Source organism: Lissotriton vulgaris, chromosome 5, assembly GCF_964263255.1.
Source record: "Lissotriton vulgaris chromosome 5, aLisVul1.2, whole genome shotgun sequence".
NCBI classification, from domain to species: Eukaryota; Metazoa; Chordata; class Amphibia; order Caudata; family Salamandridae; genus Lissotriton; species Lissotriton vulgaris.
In genome coordinates, this window is record NC_141693.1 from 731,324,883 (window position 1) to 731,345,038 (window position 20,156).

A 20,156-nucleotide genomic window follows, 5' to 3' on the forward strand; every position below is an offset into this window, starting at 1 on the left:
CTTACAGCTGCCCCTTATTCTCACACACACAACCAGCCTTCAATCGCAACCACCAAAGGTCCCCTTGACTTCTCAAACATACATCCCTACCAAACCAGACTGCAATCCCACTTCAGTAACACCCTAGCACACCACAAATCGCTCACCATTGATACGTAGGGGCTTCTCACAAACCCACAGAACACACGCCTGCCTCACTACGCACCCAACTACCTAGTAGCCTGTAACTTCTCCCAGCACACCGTTTAATTGCTCAAAATACAAGCACAACTCGCAGCCCTTCACTTCCACGCACTAACACCACAAAAGACCTTCACTTTTCCTATCATCTCTTGCAACACATCCTCTACACAATTACAAACCCAACCCCCGTATGGCAGGGTCCCCTGGATCCCACGCTGGTAGTTCACCACCCAGATGTAATCCCAGGAACAGAGGCAAGCACAGAACAGAACCCACAAACCAGCCCTCAAGACATCGCTCTCCTCACAGCCCTGGGGGCCTCACTCTTTCCCACGCGTTAGGGAATCCTAAGGGGGTGTGAATATCCAGTCTCCATCCCCAGGGTGCCCCAGGCAGACAAGCCCCTTCAGGCCTCCGCCCACAGACACTTCGCATACAACAGCAGCGCTGTAATAACCCGTAAACATTCCAGTGTTCCCCTCCTTTACCTTCCGGCTTGTTTTCGGCAGCCATTTCCCCTCCGCGCGCCACATCCTCCTCCTCGCGACCGGTACCCCCAAGGCGCGCGCAGGAGCCGCTACACAGCCGCGCGCAGGGCTAGCGTGGGCGTGGTTTCGGAAGAGAAGGCGTCAACACTTTACCCTCCCCACCAACCCGTGTTACAGTTGGCCAGACCGTCTCTGAGACAGACGTCGAGAGAGACCAATCACAATACAATAGAGGAGGCTCTTTCGGCTTTAGTGACGTCATAGAGTTGTCAGAGGGTGAATATTACCTCCTCAAGCAAGTCTTATTGGTTGGTGGAATTTATTTCTCTCTCCTCCCGCCTCCTTTGAAGAGGGTGGTCAAACATGTGGTCGCGCCCACTGACGCATGGAATCCCCGCCCTGCTAACCCCAAACAAATATTCTGAGTGGATGAGGTCTGGGAAGTAACTGTCAAACTGTAGTCCAATCAGAGAGAGAATCATAAGAAGGAGGTAGCAATCCGAGGCACACATTGGAGAACGCGGATATTATTTCTTACAAACCATCAGCCAATGTTTGAAGGCTGTTGGTTTTTACTACGCTTGAGGTGGGTGGCTGGTAGCTGTTAATGGCGTCCCGCGTGATGGGAGCATGCGTTGGTCTTTTCTTCAGCCAGGGCTACTCGTTCATGGAGCTCTGGGAGAGGGTAACTGTAGTTTTGACAGGAGCGAAGTCTGCTATCATATGCGTACTTCGTGCATGAAAGACCTGTTTACGTGCAGGTAGTGAGCGTTCAGGCAGCTTATATAATGGGTGTAAACCTCATAGCTCCTAAGTCCCACTCAAAACGTGTGCTGATTTTGTAAATAGCAACCTATTTCTTCACATATAAACGTGTTTTTCCTATTATCGACAGCCCGTTGGCTCATGTCTTTTTTTTATTTCTATAACACATACATAAGTTCTGAGCTTATTTCTACTGAGAGCACTTTTCGCAATATTTTTTTGCTAGCTGAAGCTGTAAGAATTCTCAGGTCTTTTAAGGACTCGGAGGCTAAGATTATTCTTACTCATTCTATACTTTATCTTTTTGTAGCAGCCAATAATCATCATTTTATAAAGCAGCAAATCCTATGATGCTTGCGCAACAAAACTGCAATGCCAAAGTCATTTGGTGTGATGCAGGGGAAGCGTTGGGTATTTTTGTCAGCTCACTTATCCACACCAACCACCAGGCCCGGTTCTAGCGGGTGGGCCAGGCCCACCCAAATATAAGCCTAGCCCACCCAAACAGTAGCCTTGGCCCTCAATAATGAGGGCTGAAGGCAGGCACGCAACGCGCAAGTCGTGTGTGTCACCCGGGCCGAGACAGCTTTCCCGGGCGCACACACACAGACAGTTTTAGAGGTTATCGCAGCCCTGCGCCCAAGTACTTCACAGGTCTTTGAAGACCATTAACATGTTAACGAGGCTTTGTTTACTTTTTTCACCCCTTCATCTCGGCATGGGGAAAGGTGACGAATCCTTTCTTTGACACTGGTAACCTTTGGTAACCTTTGCCTACTGTACTGCTGCGTTCTTTTTCTACACAGCTCAGGCGAAAAGAAATTTGTTTATTCTTAGTCACCTTTCCTTACCCCTGCAGTGGCTTATCTGTGACACAAAGTTTGACTAATGGAGTGGGTAAGAGAATGTGTTGCTACATTTTTTTCTTTTTGAAATCTGCACAGGCCCAGCAGGACACATACTTCGTGTGTGCTTCATTTAAACGGTTTTTATCTTGATCATGGCCGGTGCAGGACAACAATAAGACATTACAAAATGCCCAGATAACGCTGGTGATTAATGAACATTCTGGAGAGCAATCAATTGTTTGTTAGTAGTTTTTAAATGCAGATGAACTGTATTGTATCTGGGTAGCTCAGTGGGTTACTGAGTTTGTCACAGAGACTCATGTGTTACTTGCAGTTCAGAAGTTACAATCGTATCATAGGACAGTGACCTATGAACTGTCATCTAAGAGCTGCCTACAAACATGAATGGTATAGTTAGTACTTCGCATTTTTTGTTTTGTGATATAGTTAGAACTTCCCCAGTCTGTCATTATTCTAATGTTGCTAAAATTAGTATGTTTGGACAGATATACATTTTTATCAGTAAAGCTGACCCCGTGGAATACTCTTTAAATCCTAAGGTTTTGTTTCCCCAGACCAAACCCTCTTAAAATATCCCACCCACCAGTATGGATGACGTGATTCATACACCTTGTAATCCTCATTGGTTTATGTGACATTCCCTATAGACTGATTTACATACTTGTATGAATCATTGTCTCTGTATAATGTGTGTGTGGTGTAAAGTACTGACACACACTACACTGATATGAGTAGCACTCTACAACAAATGAAATGCATATGAGAGAGGGGCTACGTAAAGATGAGTGGAACAGTTGGAGGGTGGCAGTGAGGGAATCCGAGGAGGAGGTAGTGGGAGGGGCTATGGAGCGATGAGGGGCACTTTGGAGGGTAGTGGGAGGGGCTATGGAGTGATAAGGGGCACTGTTGGAGGGTGGCAGTGAGGGAGTCCGAGGAGGACGTCATGAGGGGAAGTTGCTACGGAGAGATGAGGGGCACTTGTGGAGGGTGGCAGTGAGGGAATCCGAGGAAGAGGTCATGGGGTGGAGGGGGAGAGATGAGGGGCACTGGTGGAGGGTGGTAGTGAGGGAGTCAGATGATGAGGTCATGAGTGGGAGGGGCTACCGAGGGGCTACAGAGAGATAAGGGGTACTGGTCTCCAAGGAGGCGGTCATGAGGGGGAGGGGCTATGGGGCTATGAGGGGCACTTGTAGAGCGAGGCAGTGAGGAAATCTGAGGAGGAGGTCAATAGGGGGGTCATGGAGGGATAAGGGGCACTTTCGGAAGGTGGTAGTAAAGGTATTTAAGGAGAAAGAGGTTTTTGGTGTGGCGCCAAATAAGACTTTCGCATCAGCGATAAAGGCGGGCCTGTCATGGCCTTTCTGTTTTTGTTTATTTAATTAGCAGTCAGGTCATAAGGGCTACTCTGGAACATACTTTAGAGTGCTAATTACATTTACTGCTATATTCAATGTTTTAAGTTTGAAGGTGATTTTTCTAATGTTTTTACCGGGCAAAATTAAAGTGGAGCCCAATGGTGCCTGATATGGGGCTGGGGCCCGAGGTCAGCTGTGACATAATGTGCACTGGAGAGGAGTAGTGGATATTCAAGCCTGTAAGGGAGTGTGTTGCAGAGTCTGGGGTCAGTTGGAGGTAGTAACAAAGAGGGATTCTCCCTGAAGGCTCGCACAGAGGGAGCCCGAGAAGTGTCACTTGCCTGATACTCCCACCTCAGAAACCTCCTCTTCCCATCAAAGGAACATTACATGGAAAAAACACTTTTTGAGAGTGATAATATTTAGAAAGAGATTTGGAAAAGAGTGTGTTTTACTGGGCCTTGCAAGACTAAGAAGAGACAAAGGAGGGCCCTGAAGGAGGCCTGCCCAGAAATATATGCAACAAATCGAGCCCGCCGTGGCCCACCCAAATGCACCCTTGGCCCATCCAAATAAAAATTCCTGGAGCCGGGCCTGCCAACCACCAGGGCTCGAGTCGGGGTACCACGCAGGTGTACGGCGTCCCCCCTTTTATTTTACTGGGAGCTCTATAATTGGAGCACATGGAGCCACACATTCACTCTTTGGCCTCTCTGGGGCGAGATCGGAGCCCATTCAGAACGCTGCTCACGCGCTGGCTTCTCTGATGCAATCGCATCTAAGGGGTGAGTGAGGGGAGGCAATGAGTCTGATGGTGCAAGCCACCTTTCGTGATGTCACTTCCTGTTGTGTTGTCAGCGTACCCCCACTTATTTTTTTTAGGAGTTGTGCCCTGCCAACCACTATATAATAATCGGAAAAGAAACTCGAATGACAGTCCCATAAGTCATTATCACTCAGTTAGCGATGAAAGTGCCGGATTCTTATCTTATCTTACCGATTTTAGGAATCCTCGGTCGACTGGATCTTTATTATCTGCTAAGAAGTGTTTTTAATAGGAGAAAATCATTTGCTAGACCTGGCACCATTGGCGTGGGTCTCCCATCCATCTTTCTCTTTTGTTTCCTCTGTTTGCTGGTCTTAGATGCTCGGGCGTTGTGCCACTGCCATTCACTGCCACAGCGTGAATGCTCCATGTTGTAAATTGACTGTATGAATTGGTATTCCCATAATTTGCTCATTTGATTTACCTGTTAGTCCCTAGTATAGTGCAACATGCGTGCCCAGGGCTGGTATACCGAAGGCTGCGGGTGGGCCTGCAGCGCTGATTGTGTCACCCACAGATGCAGCTTGTAAAATGTGTCTCAGACCTGCCATTGCAGAGTCTGTGCGCAGTCCAGAACTGCCATTTTTGACTGTGAAGTAAACCCACTTCCCAGTCCCTGAACTATCCCTTGGCATCATGTAAGTCACCCCTATGGCAGGGTGCATTGTATGTGAAAGGTAAGACCTGCCTTGGTCTGTGCGGCATGTCCTGATAGTGAATTATACTCCTTCCATTTCTCACTATTGCAAGGCTGTCTGTTCCCTTAGGCCAGAAGGGGCAGTTTGATTATTACATCCTATAATCCTAGCTGATGCAAGGAACATGTTTGGAAAGTCGAATTTAGTATGCCTGAGCTCAGAATATTGAAGTACATCTTTTCGTCAGGAATATTTTTATATTCTGTGTTTCGGAATACCTCTTTTAGAAAGTAGGTATTTTCTTGCCTAAGTCTTCTGCTGTTATGTGTATTGGCTGTCTGGTTTTGGGGGGACAGGGCAGGCTGAGCCCGACCTGGATTGAATAGAGACAACTGTAGTTGGAGTATGGGAAGGGGTGACCCTTTGATCTGAGCAGTGCTCTGCCTGGCAAGGTGAATGATGGCAGACCCCCCTCTTCCTGAAAGGCAAGATGCAGCCTTGTAAACAAGGTGGCCCAGGACCACACCAAACTGGTTCTGGCTGGGTTCAGTGGCTTGTGACTATTGAGAACAAAGACTTTTGGGGTATAAATATCTGTGCTAAACCCCTACACAGTGTGTTACTTCTGGATTTCAAGACGAACCTCTGTTCGTGTGATAGAGCGCGCCGGACCACTAGCTCAATTTTACAATAATCACCTGGGCTGATATACATTCACACTTTGAAATAGTCCTAGGGAGCGAAAAGAGTGTTAGAATAATGAGTAGTTAGTCTAATAATTTACCTTTCCTGAAATAACCACAGACTCGGGAGAAGTTTTAAACACTTTATCTATGCAAGTTTTGGTGAGTCTCTGCCCAAATTACAGTGACAATGAATTTCACAAGTAAGAAAATGATTATTAGAATACAAAGTTTGCAAGAAATCATAGTAACACCTTTAGACATTGGTACCTGGGAAGGGTGAAAAAGGGAAATAGCACAAGGACATACCACATGGATTATATTTACCTAGAATGGTGCAAGGACCAATCCTGGCCACGGGCTGGGGCAAAGACAGGGGCTCCTGACTAATCAGGTACCCACGGGACAGGACAGGTGCAGAACAGGACAGGTGACCTCAGCTAAGTGCAATGCCAGCGTCACACCTCTTTCTCTTAAGCCAATTCACATTCCCCGATTGGGTAATCGATAACTCTCCCTCAGCAAATCTCGATTCTTCTGACAGAGTGCTCCGCCAGCACCTCTGCTCTCGATCTCCCATAGCATGCGTTGGGTCAGTGACAAGTCAGCTACTCGGACAAGTCAGATAATTTTCTCTATCTAAGCCTACCTTAGTTATACCATTTCCAGGGTAATGTACCACCCAGGGCACAAGTCGTAAAAAAAGAAGTGGGGGGGACGCTGTCACCGGAAGTGACGTCACGAAAGGTGCTGAGCTCCTCGTCTCAGAGAGGCCAAAGAGTGAAGTCCAGCTGTTTGGCAGGGGGGATGGCGTCCCCCCAGTAAAATAAGTGGGGGGACGCCGTCCACGCGCGTGGTACCCCGACTCAAGCCCTGTTACCTCCCCTAAATGTTGTAAATCTGTGTGTTCCCCTTCAGTGATAGGTCGGAAAGACAAAGAGAGGTCATCAAACCATAGTAAGATGAGATCATTTCAAATTGAATTACATTGATCAAGTTCCCGCCCATAATTTATTTTCCCAGGGCTTTATTCCGCCCACCATTATGATTTTATTTTTATCATACAAAATTTTAATAATGTTACAAGTCTTCTTCCTTTCCCAGGTTAGGGCTGAGGTTTTCCCAGGCGCATTAGCGGAAAGACAGTCACTGGCATCAGTTCAATGCCACCGTTCGAGGTCTCTCAGAGTTCTGTACACATGCGCAGTTTGTTTTTCAATATGGCTGTTCATGTTTCCCTAGGGCCCAAATACAAGCTAGTAACAAAGTCAAAGAGAAACATATTAGAATACAAAAATAAATGAATGCACTGTATACCACTTATCTCTACTCTAACCCCATTATTTTAATTATACTATAGCATTAATAGTTAAGCAGAATGAACAATGTTTAGTACAAGCAGCAGCATATGCGTTAGTATGAGTAAGCATGAAGCGGCCATCTTGGCACTAGTGCAAAGAAGCAAGAAGTTCTCACCAAAAGCACAGATACGTCACACCAGGTAGATGTGGCAGACGCATGCGCAGAAGAGTTCTGCGTTTTCGGCGGCCATTTTAGGACACTCGGGTTACGGTTAGTAAAAGCACATAGGTAAGCTTCCCCTAGATACTAAAATGTTGTGTAATGCAAATATTAGTAGACAAAACATGTTGATTAATTAATTATAGGTTATTTCGAGAGGACTGAGTCCAAGCAAGTTTCTTTACGAATGAAACCTTGCTCCATTCCGTGTAACTAGAGGGAATGGACTTTGAAACTTTAATCCATCTTGCTGAAGCAACTACCCACGGGCCTGATTTGGGCGTGTCTCCTGCTGTAGTCTCAGGGACATTAGACTTCACCCATCACCCTTCTGAATTCCTATTGCGGGGGATTCAACTCGCAGGTGAGGCTTCGGTCGAGAATTCCAGAGATTTTGGGTGTACTGCGGGGAACGCAGGCTGAGAATCATCACTATCGATATTGTGGGCCGCTGCAGCTGAGGAGCTGTTGCCGCTGAGAGCCCACATCTGTCTGTGCTACGAGAATCATCGCTATTGTGGGCCGCTGCAGCTGAAGAGCTGTTGCCGCTGAGAACCCGCATCTGTCTGTGCTACGAGAATCATCGCTATTGTAGGCCGCTGCAGCTGGGGAGCTGTTGCCGCTGAGAGCCCGCATCTGTCTGTGCTACAAGAACCATCAATATCGCTACTGTGGGCCACTGCAGCTGAGGAGCTGTGCAGCTGAGTGCCTGCACTGAAATCAAAAGTCTTTATTTAGATATAAAACAAACATCTTTAAAAGAGAATTTCTGATTCATATTGTTTCAAATACTGAAGTACCGAAAATTATTTACCACCTCCCAATTAGAGTTATATTCACAACCAATCCCATTCCCATTACCAATAATCAGTCGGTTGGCAGTGCAGAAGGTACAATCGTTTATTATAACAAACAAACTCTGCCAGAGGAGCTCCTTGCGACCTAACCCCACGAGGTCCGCCAAGAAGACTGCTGGCACATTATCAGAACATCACATATACAGGGCTCGACAAATCCACTCGCCCGCTCGCATTTGCGAGGGAGAATGGATGAGGACGAGCTATTTTTAGGTCCTACTCGCCCTTTCTGGCGAGTAGGAAGTCAAACTAACTTTTGTCCTCTGTCTTTGAAAACAGAGCAAAAGTGACAAGATAACACGATTTAAAGGCATTTTATTGCTCATTAAGGGAATGATCAATAAAGATGCCTTTAAATCTTGTTAACTTGTCACTTTTGCTCCGTTTTCAGAGACGGAGGTCAAGTGGGTTGCAGTCAGGTCGAGGGGATTTTCCATGGTACTAGACCAGCAGGACTAGTACCATTTTTCGGATTTGTCGAGCCCTGATATATACAGTTACATTCTCAAAACCGTTACCCAAGATGGAAAAATACAAGTTGGTACAGGTTGGTGCAGAGGGAAAGACCATATATGGGAGACAAAGCGCTCTTGGTTTAGCTCATCCTAGATTAGCAAGGTCGTACGGGTGACTCCCTTCTGCTAACTCCGAGAGAGACTGCCCCGCACCCCGCCCGGAATGCGCCTATCGGGCCTCCTCCTGCTACCTATAACCTTGATAGGCCTAACGAGCTGAGACAGCAGTATTGCAACAGTTGGGCTATTTCTCACGGGAACGACTTCGGTTTGATAATTGAATAAGGTCTGCTAATGTAGGGCTTCGAGCGAGGCCACAAAATGGCGTCGGTCAAGTCAAGCAAGTGTAAAACGTGCGAAGCAGTGTATGTTAGAACCCTAAGTTACTGCAATTCGGGTGTATACTAGTGTTTGCGTACTTTGCGGTAAGTAATCTAGATACATCATGCTAATTCTAAATAATCGATTATATGCTTTACATAATCGGAAATCAATTCCGGTTCCTCAATACTAAAAACAATACAACAGTCAAATACACAGCGAGAATATAAATAATCATCTCCTCGATCTCCTAGTTACAAGAATTATTAAAACTGCTCCCCTGAGCTGTGATTACATACATAAAACAAACCATGATCACAAGATACTATTTAAACTACTCTTATCACTAATTGCCTAGTGGTTTGAGATTTTTAAAATGTGTTAATTTAATTTAAGACAGGTAGGGGGAAGGCTATGGTATACCGCTTTTGTTTAAAATTGCGATATGCATACTGAATCAAGTTTGTCAGTCTTATATTTAAATCTGTATTATCTGGGTTCAGTGCCGCAATAATGGCTTGCCTACAGGTCCGAACACCCAGCCGATTCCATTCCCCCCTCAGCTTAAGCCTACGTTGGAGATCGAAGGCGGGGCAAATGCAAACCACATGCAGTAGCGATTCTGCTGCTTCACCACACCCTCTGCAAATTGTATCCTCCTCCGTACGACGCCAGGGGGGTACATTTTGCAAGAATCGCCACTCACCCATTCTAATAGTTATAAAACTGCGTTTTAGGTACAGCAAATAAGGGCTGGAGAGGTAAGAGGCCGGGATTAGCCGATTGTAGGAGTTTATTACTGCCCATGAGTGACTTTGTTTTGAAAACAGCGCTTTGCCAATAATGAGTGATCGCGTTCTTACACATTTTTTGATTGCGAGCTTAAATGCAGGCTGGCTGGGATTGAGTGCCCAGAGGCCGTCTGCTGACATTTGTTGGATATAATCCTTAAAAAGACGACCAAATGTTCCTCCTGGGTTTTTCTCAGTTATTTCTTGCCAGACTAGGGACTCCAGTGTGCCTGGGTTAGATTGTCTTAATTTGTGGCAAAGATTAAGAAGAACCCCAATACTGGAAGCATCATAATTCAGTAACCCCATCTCTAGTCTAATCTGTTGATCGGACGCAGAATATGGCAACTGAAGAACCCTTTTGTAAATTTTAATTGTGTGCCGATTTAGAGCAGTGTTCAATTTGCCCTTAAATATCCCTATACCATACAACAGGGTAGGGCCAGTTTTCGCTTTCAGGACTTCCAAAAGGGGTGACAAAGTGGGACCTGAAAGGTTTTTCGAAAGCTTAGTCAATGACACCGCAAGCGTCGTTGCTTTGACCGCAATCTCATCCCGCTGCTTTATGAGGTTGCCCCTGGAGTCAAGGTGGACCCCCAGATATTTATACGACATGCCTGTGGCGAGGCCGATGTTGTTAAATGACCATCCGCCGCCGGCATATTGCTTCTTCCCAAACGGGACAACCTGGGTTTTCTTCATGTTGACTTCTAATTGATTCTTCATCGTATGTTGCAGCAGTGTGTCAAGAAGCCTTTGCAACCCCACCCTGGTGAGGCTTAACAGAACCAAATCGTCAGCATATAGAAGATTACTTAATGCCATACCTCCTACCTTTGGCGGGTGGCTATTTACATCATCCAGGGTGCTAGATAAATCAGCTATGAACAAGTTAAAAAGAAGAGGGACCAGCACGCATCCCTGCTTGACGCCCCTCGTTGTCAAAAATTTTCGCGAGAGATGCGTGCCGGACCCTAACTTCACTCAAACCCAGGTTCGTGAGTGCAGTTGGATAACTGCATTCAATAATTTATCAGGGAGTCCCCACTTCCTCAGCTTTTCCCATAGGGCCTCCCTAGGGACCCTATCGAAAGCGGCTTTGAAGTCGACAAAGCAACAAAACACAAACCTAGATGTAAAAAGGGCTTTGTCGACAATGGATGACACCACTAATAAGTTAGTCATGGTCCCCGAGTTAGCAGTGAACCCGGTTTGGTACATTGGCACCCGATTGTGATTGTTTGCCCAGTGCCTCAGGTCCTCCAAGAAGAGCCCTGCACAGTGTTTCGACTCAATATCCTGAAGGGCTATAAGTCTGTAATTATTAGGGACAGCACGCAAACCTGATTTAAAAATTGGGTGAATTATTGCGCCCCGCCACAAGTCTGGGAGTGCCTGCACTGGTCACCACATCGAGGATCTTTATCACCTGCGTGGGCCGCCGCCACCGAGCACCGTTGCCGCTGGGTGCCCGCCTTTAAACACCTTCCCAGGATCATCATGAGTCCACTCCACGGACCTGCAGCTGGGAGCTGTGGTCACTGCGAGTGCACTTGACATCATTGCGGCTTCCTCACGAAGCGGCGGGCATCGAACTAAGTTCGTTTCACACACTTTTGAGTGCTTTTATGCTTTTTTAGTGAATCTATATTTATGTGCATTGTGGCTTCTTGATCGCTTTTGAGCCTTGTGTTAAGCCTATATAAAGATACTTATTTTTCTATAGCTACTTGTGTGGTGTCCCTTTGTAGTGTCTTCACTGCGTTATTGTGTATGGTCATAAATGCTTCACACACTGCCTCTAAGATAGGCCGGTCTGCTTGTTCTACGTTACCACAGGGTTGAGCAGGGGTTATCAAAGGGTGTAGCCCTCGTACTCTGACTTAGGAAGAAGGATCCCTTTTTGGACATTGGCGCCAGCCGCTGCCAACTAGAGATCCCCATTTCTAACACCATTTCACTTGGAAATTTCACAAATGAACCAACCAATTTGGATTCGGAAATACTACTGACTATGAAATCAAGTTTTAGGGGATTTATTACAAAGCCAAAAATAATTGAACATACAAACACCTCATGACAAGGTTAAATAGATACATGGGTACTCATACAAAATTTATCCTACGCACTACACATACTCTATATAGCATCAGAAGAATAAGAATTTCTAAAAATATTAAACAAGCAACAACTGCACCACTATCCAGATCAGTCTTCATCTATCATTACAAAAGGAAAATTAATCAGTTAGTTCTGTCCCTAGACTAACTCTAAGGTGACATCCCTACTTTGCTTTATTCTCGGGCATGATCAAGAAAAGGTGTCAGCTCGTGAAGACTTCCTAAGAAGTTCACTCACGTTTCATGAGTCAGTAGCCAAAGCCACAGAGTTCGATCTAAGAACCCCTCAGCTGGAATCAATCTCTTCCTTTTGTCCCTCTAGCTGTTTCTCCGACCCTTCTGCAATCCTACTCTGACTCTCCTCCCTCGGGACACTGTCCCTAATACGAAATGGACACAACAGAAGACACACCTCTGGAACACCTTCTTGGCAAAATGATCCATGTACGTGAACTTTCACAAACTCTTGCTTCGTCCAGTAATGGTTGATACGACCTTGGGTCCCAGGCTCCTCAAGCAGTCTTCCAATTATTGCATTCCTTAGACACTATGTTGCAGGTTTCCTCTTTACCTAACTCCTGAAACAAAGAGCATCGGTCTAACTAACGAGAACAATGTCCTTGCATCTGGAACAGAAAGCATATGAATGAAGCAAACTTCCACGCGCACGAAAACTGCTGACTGTCTTCAACTGAGAGCCTTCCCAAGGAAAAATACATTTCAGGCTTACAATATTCAGCTAATGTAAGAAATCTCGAACAGGCCCCTCATAGCAAAACATGGGCAATCATTTAGGCCTTTACACATCAAAAACTACTAACATTACATCTACAAGCATTACATTTCCTCACTTAAGGCACTTCTAACCGTCTCTACATATGCAAACTTTATGATGCACGTTTAAATCTAATGCATTTCAATACAAATGAACTGATTTGTTAAACATTTGCAATAAGCGGTTACATTTTAAATGTTGTTTTATTTTTTTTAACTAACACAAACTATTTCTAGCATTGCACATACATTGTTCGTTATTACGGCCACATTTTCTAATGATTAATGCTTAAACCACATAGGAATACATATGGATGTGCACTATCAGTGATTATAATGCATCCCTACAATTTTCAGAATATCATTACGCTCTATCAGTTCCCCCCTTTGATGACTAGTGTCATCACCAAAATCACAATTCCTTGGAGAAAGAAATGAGCTAAACAGAGCTCGGAGCCACTCTTACCTGTCGGAACTTCTCTAGATTCTTAATATTCTGATAGTAACTGTCCTGCAATCTTTCCATCTTTCTCTCTTGCTCTCTAAGTGATCTTTCAAAGCTGGTTGCCTTATGCCACTTGTAGGCTCTTACTAATCCCCACAAAATATTCACACACACAACTACTGTGATAATGGGCTTCAAGATGTAACCAAGGATTCCCTTCCCTAGGGAGGCAAACCAACTTCCTACCTGGCCAAATCCTTTCCCCATCTTGTCCCAAACTCCTTCTGTGGCCAAATCATGTACTTCATGATGAATTTCAGTGATGTTACTTATATACTTCTTCAGATCTTTGCTGTTATCAGGTACATAAGTACAGCACTCTTGGACCTTCAACATTTTACAGACTCCGCTCTCTTTTGCCAATTGTCAGAACCCCAAATCATGTGCTAGCAATAGTGGGCACACGTTTGGGTAAAAGTGCTGGCTTACTTGGCAAAAGGCAGTCCGGTATCAGCAGTTAGTCAGACCTCCATTGGTCCCGGAATTTCAAGATGGCTGCCGATCTCGAAAACGAGATTGCGGTCTAGTTTATTTCCTTTCTTTTGCCACACAGGTGCTTAGGGGCTAGTTGAGGCGCACGGGGTGAAAACGCTGCGCACTTACTGAAGTATTTCACTAGCGCGTACCTGTTTTGTAGTGCTCTCGAATATCGAAATCCGCAGTTTCTCGTCGGGAGTTCGTCCGGTTTCCGTTTGTTGTTTGTCGTCGGGGGCAGGGAACTCCTAGCGCCTCCTCATTTCCTTGCACCAAACTCAGAGGGCGTATCAAACTTATTACTCTCACTCCTCCTCCATGTTAAAAGCTGAAGAAAGTCGTTGACACTTCGAAGAGAGAATTCAGTTCATGCTGCATATCCTGAGAAGAGAGAAACCCAGACCTAAGTGACACAAGAAATGAATAATTGAATTGAGTATTGTGAAAACGATAAATTGAACTTACTGAACTTACGGTAGACAGAAGAAAGGTGTTTGGGCAAATTGTATGGTCCCGTATAGAAAGAGAAGATAGATTTAAAGATACATAAAAAGAAGCATTATACCTCTTATAGTTCACTATAAACAATAGAAGAAAATAGAAGACATAGGAAAAACCAAATATAAGATTAATGGCACAGAAAGAGAAGTAAGTAGAATAGAAATGTAGCTTGACAAATAAGAAATACAGAGGAAGATAGATAGTTGCTAAGTAAAATATCTGTTTTTGTAGGATAAGTATCTAACTGTGTTACATAAAGAGAAAGAAGAAAAGATTCTAGAGAAATAGAAGAGAAGCACAGATCCTGGAACAAGGGGTAGGTAACGTAAAGTAAGAATAAGAGTAGGAATAGATAGAGTAGGATAGGAAGTTAACCTCTTGTGTTTATATATTTAGGTTCACATAGAAAAGAACAAGTCTGCAGGTCGGACTAGAACAGACAGAAGAAGCAAGAAAACCAGTTCCAGGGCCAGTCTCTTCTTGTTTATTATTTTATCCACTCCCCTTTCCCCCAGAAGGGTAGTCAAGAGTCTGGGTAATTAAATCTGGATCTCCGGAGTATCTTCTGGAGGGAGTTGGGAATTAGCGTCTCTGTTCCTGTGCAAGTACAAGGTAAGAATATTATAGAGTATGACATCAATAAAACATCGAAAGCACTGTATTTCTGCATCACCATAGATCTTATCGACACCATCTCACCATCTACAAACAACAGCGACTAAGCTGTATTTGTTAACAATTTGTCCACAATGGTCGACAACTTTCTAATCTTAACATCATTCAATGCCATTCCAAACTTGGTATCGATGCTCCAAACGTGTCTCCTACTATTTCTCCTGTACTCATACTCCTCCTGGTCCTGGTGTGTAATCCACCTTCCAAATGCTGCAAGTCTTCCACATGGTAAATCTTGGGGAAAGTCACTGCTACATAACATGTACCATACAAATTCAATGGCAACCTCACATAGGCATTTTTTTTCTACACACAAAATACACATTTGGCACCACTTGTACCGCATCTTGCTAAAATTTCTTTGCTGAGGCCTCAATAGTGAAAATGTGGTCACACACACTTGGTCACACACACTTTCTCCCACAGGGACCTTATCATAATAAGTTTGCACTTGTCTCACACAAAACTTCCCTCTTTGTGGAAAATCTAGTGCAATAGGACCACTACTCCCTTTAGCCCTGTGAGCTAACTCCTCCTTGGTCAACTCAACTATAGCTCCCTTGTAATTGGTTCCAATCAGTTGTCTATGTCTATCTTCTACCTGATCTATAAACTTCTTTTCTACATCTGTTAGTGAACATGTTAAATTGTGTCTGTGCATAAGCTGTATCTAAGGTTACGGTAGGTATGAAATACTTCCCTATTCTATCTTCCTGCTTATAATAATCATACTTATTCAAATGCTTATGATCTGGAACCTCTGACAGTACTACATCATAATTCAAAAAATAATACTCATAATGACTTTTGCCATAAAACATGCTAAGCAACAAACTACATGTGATACCACACGTCAAAGGAAGGTGATGATAGAGGATACCCTCCTCCACAGACTCAGGTAACTGCATACACACATAACAATCTTTCGCATCCATTGTTTCCACGTACTCATATAGCAGCTTGGCATACACATTAAGCTTGAAATCACCTCTAGACAAATCTACATGCAATCTACAATTATTCTGATCTAGCATAGCCTTTTAAGCTCCTTTGGTGCCCTCTTTTTCGGTGGAAGTACTAGGTGTAGATGTTCCCTTCACCCCATCTACTTCTACCTCATGTGGAATAGCAACTGACACTATGATAACTACGACTATTGAAACTATCACTCCTACTATGAGTGTGCCTATCATAAGTTTGGACATACGGTTCAGATTTCCAGCCTCCATTCTCGTTGTCTGTTTAATTCCAGCAAATAAACACTTAGAGTCTCTTCCTCCACCTCCATGTGTTAACCAGTTCAAACGCCTCTTCTGACGTGCTGGCGATCCCAGTTACAGTACTTTCAGTTCCTTATTTACACTGTTCAAAAGACTTCCTTAGCCCTTCTTTCTTCTTCGGAAAGTCCCTAAATGTATTCTTCTTCCACTCTGGCCTAGGTTATCTTCTTTAAACACCTATTTACAATGCACTGTTCATTCACAATCCACAATGAGTTCTGATCCGATTGCAGCTAAAACATGTTGCAAACTTTCAAGACGAACAATTAACAGTTCATGAGCTGATGGTTCAAAACCAAATGACAGGAAAACTACATTTTGTAAAACCAAGAGTCGCACCTTACTTAGAACTGGAGGATTCGGAACCGTGATTGTCAGAGCTCCCTTGATTTCAAGACCAGGCGCCAAAAGTATCACCTTGACCTTCAATAGTGGATTCCTGCTAATCACACTCACGGACCTCAGCCTCTCTGAACTCACTACTCCTGGCATCAGTCCCTGTGTAAGTCCACTCCGGGGTAGCGCATCTCTGGCAAGGCACTCTTGTCCTTCTCGAGCTCCTCAAGCTATGAATCTGCTCTCGTTCGCCTTCTTCCGATTCGGAGACCTCAGACACAGGAGCAAGGTCTCTTTTGGGAGCCGGTCGCAGATTTAGCCTTCTCTGTCTTTCGGGCCATGCTTCTTCTGTGCTTCTAGCCCTTCTGCTTTCCTCTCAATCACCCTGCACACCACTTCCTTCTGCTGAGTCTGACTCTGGATCACTCCCACAGCAACTTTCTTCCTCTGAGTCAGTATCTATGTTGTGATTAGTGTAACCGTCCTCAGCTTGGTCTGGTGAGCAACCAGCTTCGTCAGCGACCCTCACAGCTTGACTTGTCCTCTCTCGTGGCTCTGCCACCACAGCTGGATTTTCATTCATGAGAGGAGCTGTTTCTTCCAAGAGGGCTGAAACGCTCCGGGTGTGAGAAGCGTGTACCCAACTTGGCAATCCTCACACTTCACTGCAGTGTTTATTACCAGTATCATTTGATAAGGGCCTCGCCACCAAGCATCCAGGCAGCTCTTCCTCATGCACTTGCAGACAAGCACCCAATCCCTTGGATACAGGTTGTGCCAAAGATCACTTGAAGCCGGAACAGCAGCAGCCTACACCTGATGAGACACAGAACGGACCACATCAGCTAGTCCTTGGCAATATTCAAGGATCAAGTCATAAGTGATGTTTATTAAAGCTGTGGCAGGTACCACTGGCAACTGCATCGCCCTCCCCATTAGGATCTCATGTGGGGAAAGACTGGTTCTCCTGTCTGGGACACTGCGAACACTCATTAACACCGCAGGCAATGCATCAGGCCACTTCAGAGATGTAGACGAGCACACTTCCGCCATTCGGGCCTTCAAAGTCCCAATAACCTGCTCCACTCTCCCAAAAGCCGCTGGTTGGTAACTACAATGGAGTCTCTGGTCTACACTTAAGGTGGTGCAAAGCATCTTCATGATCTCGCGGTGGATGTGTGTTCCTCTATCTGATTCCAAAGAGGTTGGAAAACAGAATGTAGGTATCAATTCCCTCAACAGCAACTTTGCTACAGTGAGGGTATTGCACCTCCGTGTCGGATAAGCTTCCACCCATCGTGAGAACACACACACCACTAGTATGTACCTCAACCCGTTGCATTTAGGCATTTCAATGAAATCCAACTGCATTCTATTGAAAGCCCCTGACCTCCCAATGTGACTCAATGCAATCACAGTCTTCTTTCCAGCATTCATTAGTTGACAAGTGACACACCTCTGACACACAGCTTCAGCAACCGCACAAAATCGTGGATTGTACCACGTCTGTCCGAATACTCGCACCATCACATCTCTGCCTATGCATACCTCACCATGAATCTGTCTTGCCATCAGGCTCAAAAAGTCATCTGGTAACACTGCTCTACCATTATTCGACATCCAAATGTCAACATACCTTCCTCACATCCTGATTTGTTTCATACATTTTTCTCCTATTCTGAAACTTGTTTCTGCAGGCCCTTGAACTCATCCCAAGTGTCTTCCGTGACTAACATCATGTTGGGCTCGGTTCTTTCTTGGCTCTCTCCTGTGTAATCTCCAGTAAATATACACCCTTGTTCAGCGCAAAAACTTGCAACTTCATCGGCGTACTTGTTGCCGAGAGAAGTAAAGTCAGTCCCCCTCCCATGCACTGCACATTTCACCACAGCGATTTCCTTCGGACGCTGCAAAGCTTCCAATAGTTGTCTCATAAACTCTCCGTTCCTGATAGGAGATCCAGATGATATTCATATAACGCCTCTTAGACCATAGCTGTCCGAAATCATAAACCACACCAAACCCATACTGGCTGTCCGTGTAAATGTTGATTCGAATTTGATCAGCTGCCAAACAGGCGCGAGTCAAGGCAATGATTTCAGCCACCTGTGCGGAGTATACTCCTTCTAGATAAGCAGCTACAACCACTCCTGTAATGGTATATACAGCAAACGCTGCTCTCAACTGACCGACACTGTCTATTAAACTTGAACCATCAACAAAGAATATTTCATCAAGGTCAGACAGAGGTTCATCAACAATGTCAGGTCTCGGTTTGGTACAAAGTTCAGTCACATCGAGACAGTCATGGTTCTCACAATCTTTATCATCTGCATTTGGTAAAGGCATCAGGGTAGCTGGATTTAAAACAGAACACCTTCTCAGGGTCACATTCTTCGCAGCAAGTATGACTAGCTCGTAGCGTGTGAGTCTATTGTTTGTCAGGTGCTGTGTTTTAGTCCTTGTCATCAACAGTTCAACAGAATGTGGAACGTACACAATCAAAGGATGCCCCATAACAATGCTTTCAAACCTCTCAATGCTGACACCCATTGCAACGGACTTAAGACATCCGGGCAACGCTGCAGCTACTGGATCTAAAGTAGCTGAGAAGTAGACAATTGGTCTACGGACGCCTCCATGATTCTGAGTCAAAACTGATAATGCAAAACCTTCTTGTTCACAACAGAACAATGAAAAGGACTTGTTGTAATCAGGCATTCCCAGAGCCGGAGCAGGACATAGGCCCTCTCTCAACTTCAAAAAGGCCATCAGACAGTTGTTTTCCCATGGTACCGGTTCACTCACATCCTTGTGCGTCAGCCTCTGTAAAGGCTTCGCTTTCAGAGAGAAGTTGAGGATCCATTGGCGACAGTAGTCAACCATCCCTAGGAACATTTTGATTTCCCTCTGAGTGGTAGGTAAAGCCATGTTCATGATCGCCTCAATTCGATTAGGTGACACCTTTCGCTTACCTTTCTCTATACGGTGACCCCCGTATTGTTCCTCACTCAATATTGCAGCTTGTTTGGGGACAGCTTGTGTCCATTCTCTGCCAGATGATTCAGTAAGGCTATTGTGTCAATCCTGCAAGCATCCCCTGTCTCCAACGCAACAAGCAGATCGTCGATATATTGCACAAGAACAGAGTTCTGCGGCAACACAAGGCTCTCAGGATTCTTCTTCAAGATCTGATTAAAGATTGATGGACTCTCTGTGTACCCTTGAGGGATACGACACCATGTTAACACACAGTCTTCGAGCCAGAAGGCAAACAAAAATTGTCTTTCCTCATGAAGAGGTATCGAAAATAATTCTTGACAAAAATCAATCACCGTAAATCACTCTGCTTTACATGGAATCTGGAACAATATCACGGATTCTGTACCACTGGACAACATGGAACCACAATCGTGTTAACCCTTTGCAGGTCCTGCACGATCCTAAATTTCCCACTCAGCTTCTGCAATCCTATACTGGGTGAGTTGCATGGACTGCCCTTTCTTTTTTCAGGATTCCCTGCTTGATCATAGAGTCGATTACAGGTTTTATTCCTGCGATCGTTTCTGGTGACAGATTATACTGGTGTGTTCTTGGAAACTCAGCATTTTGCTTAACCTGGATCTTAACTGGCTCAACCCCTTTGATCAGTCCAATCTCTTCTCCTGTGAAGTCCCAC

General features: G+C 44.9%; 1 protein-coding gene across 1 annotated transcript in view; it reads right to left on the reverse strand.

Annotated features, from left to right (window-relative positions):
- LOC147711448 (uncharacterized) overlaps positions 1–825 on the reverse strand; it is a 1,238,421-nt gene extending 1,237,596 nt beyond the window's left edge. Inside the window, exon 1 of the mRNA XM_086919490.1 lies at positions 672–825. Coding sequence (XP_086775616.1) covers positions 672–696 — 25 coding nt within the window. The 5' untranslated portion in view covers positions 697–825. The remainder of the gene's footprint in view (positions 1–671) is intronic.
- Positions 826–20,156: the final 19,331 nt, after the last annotated feature.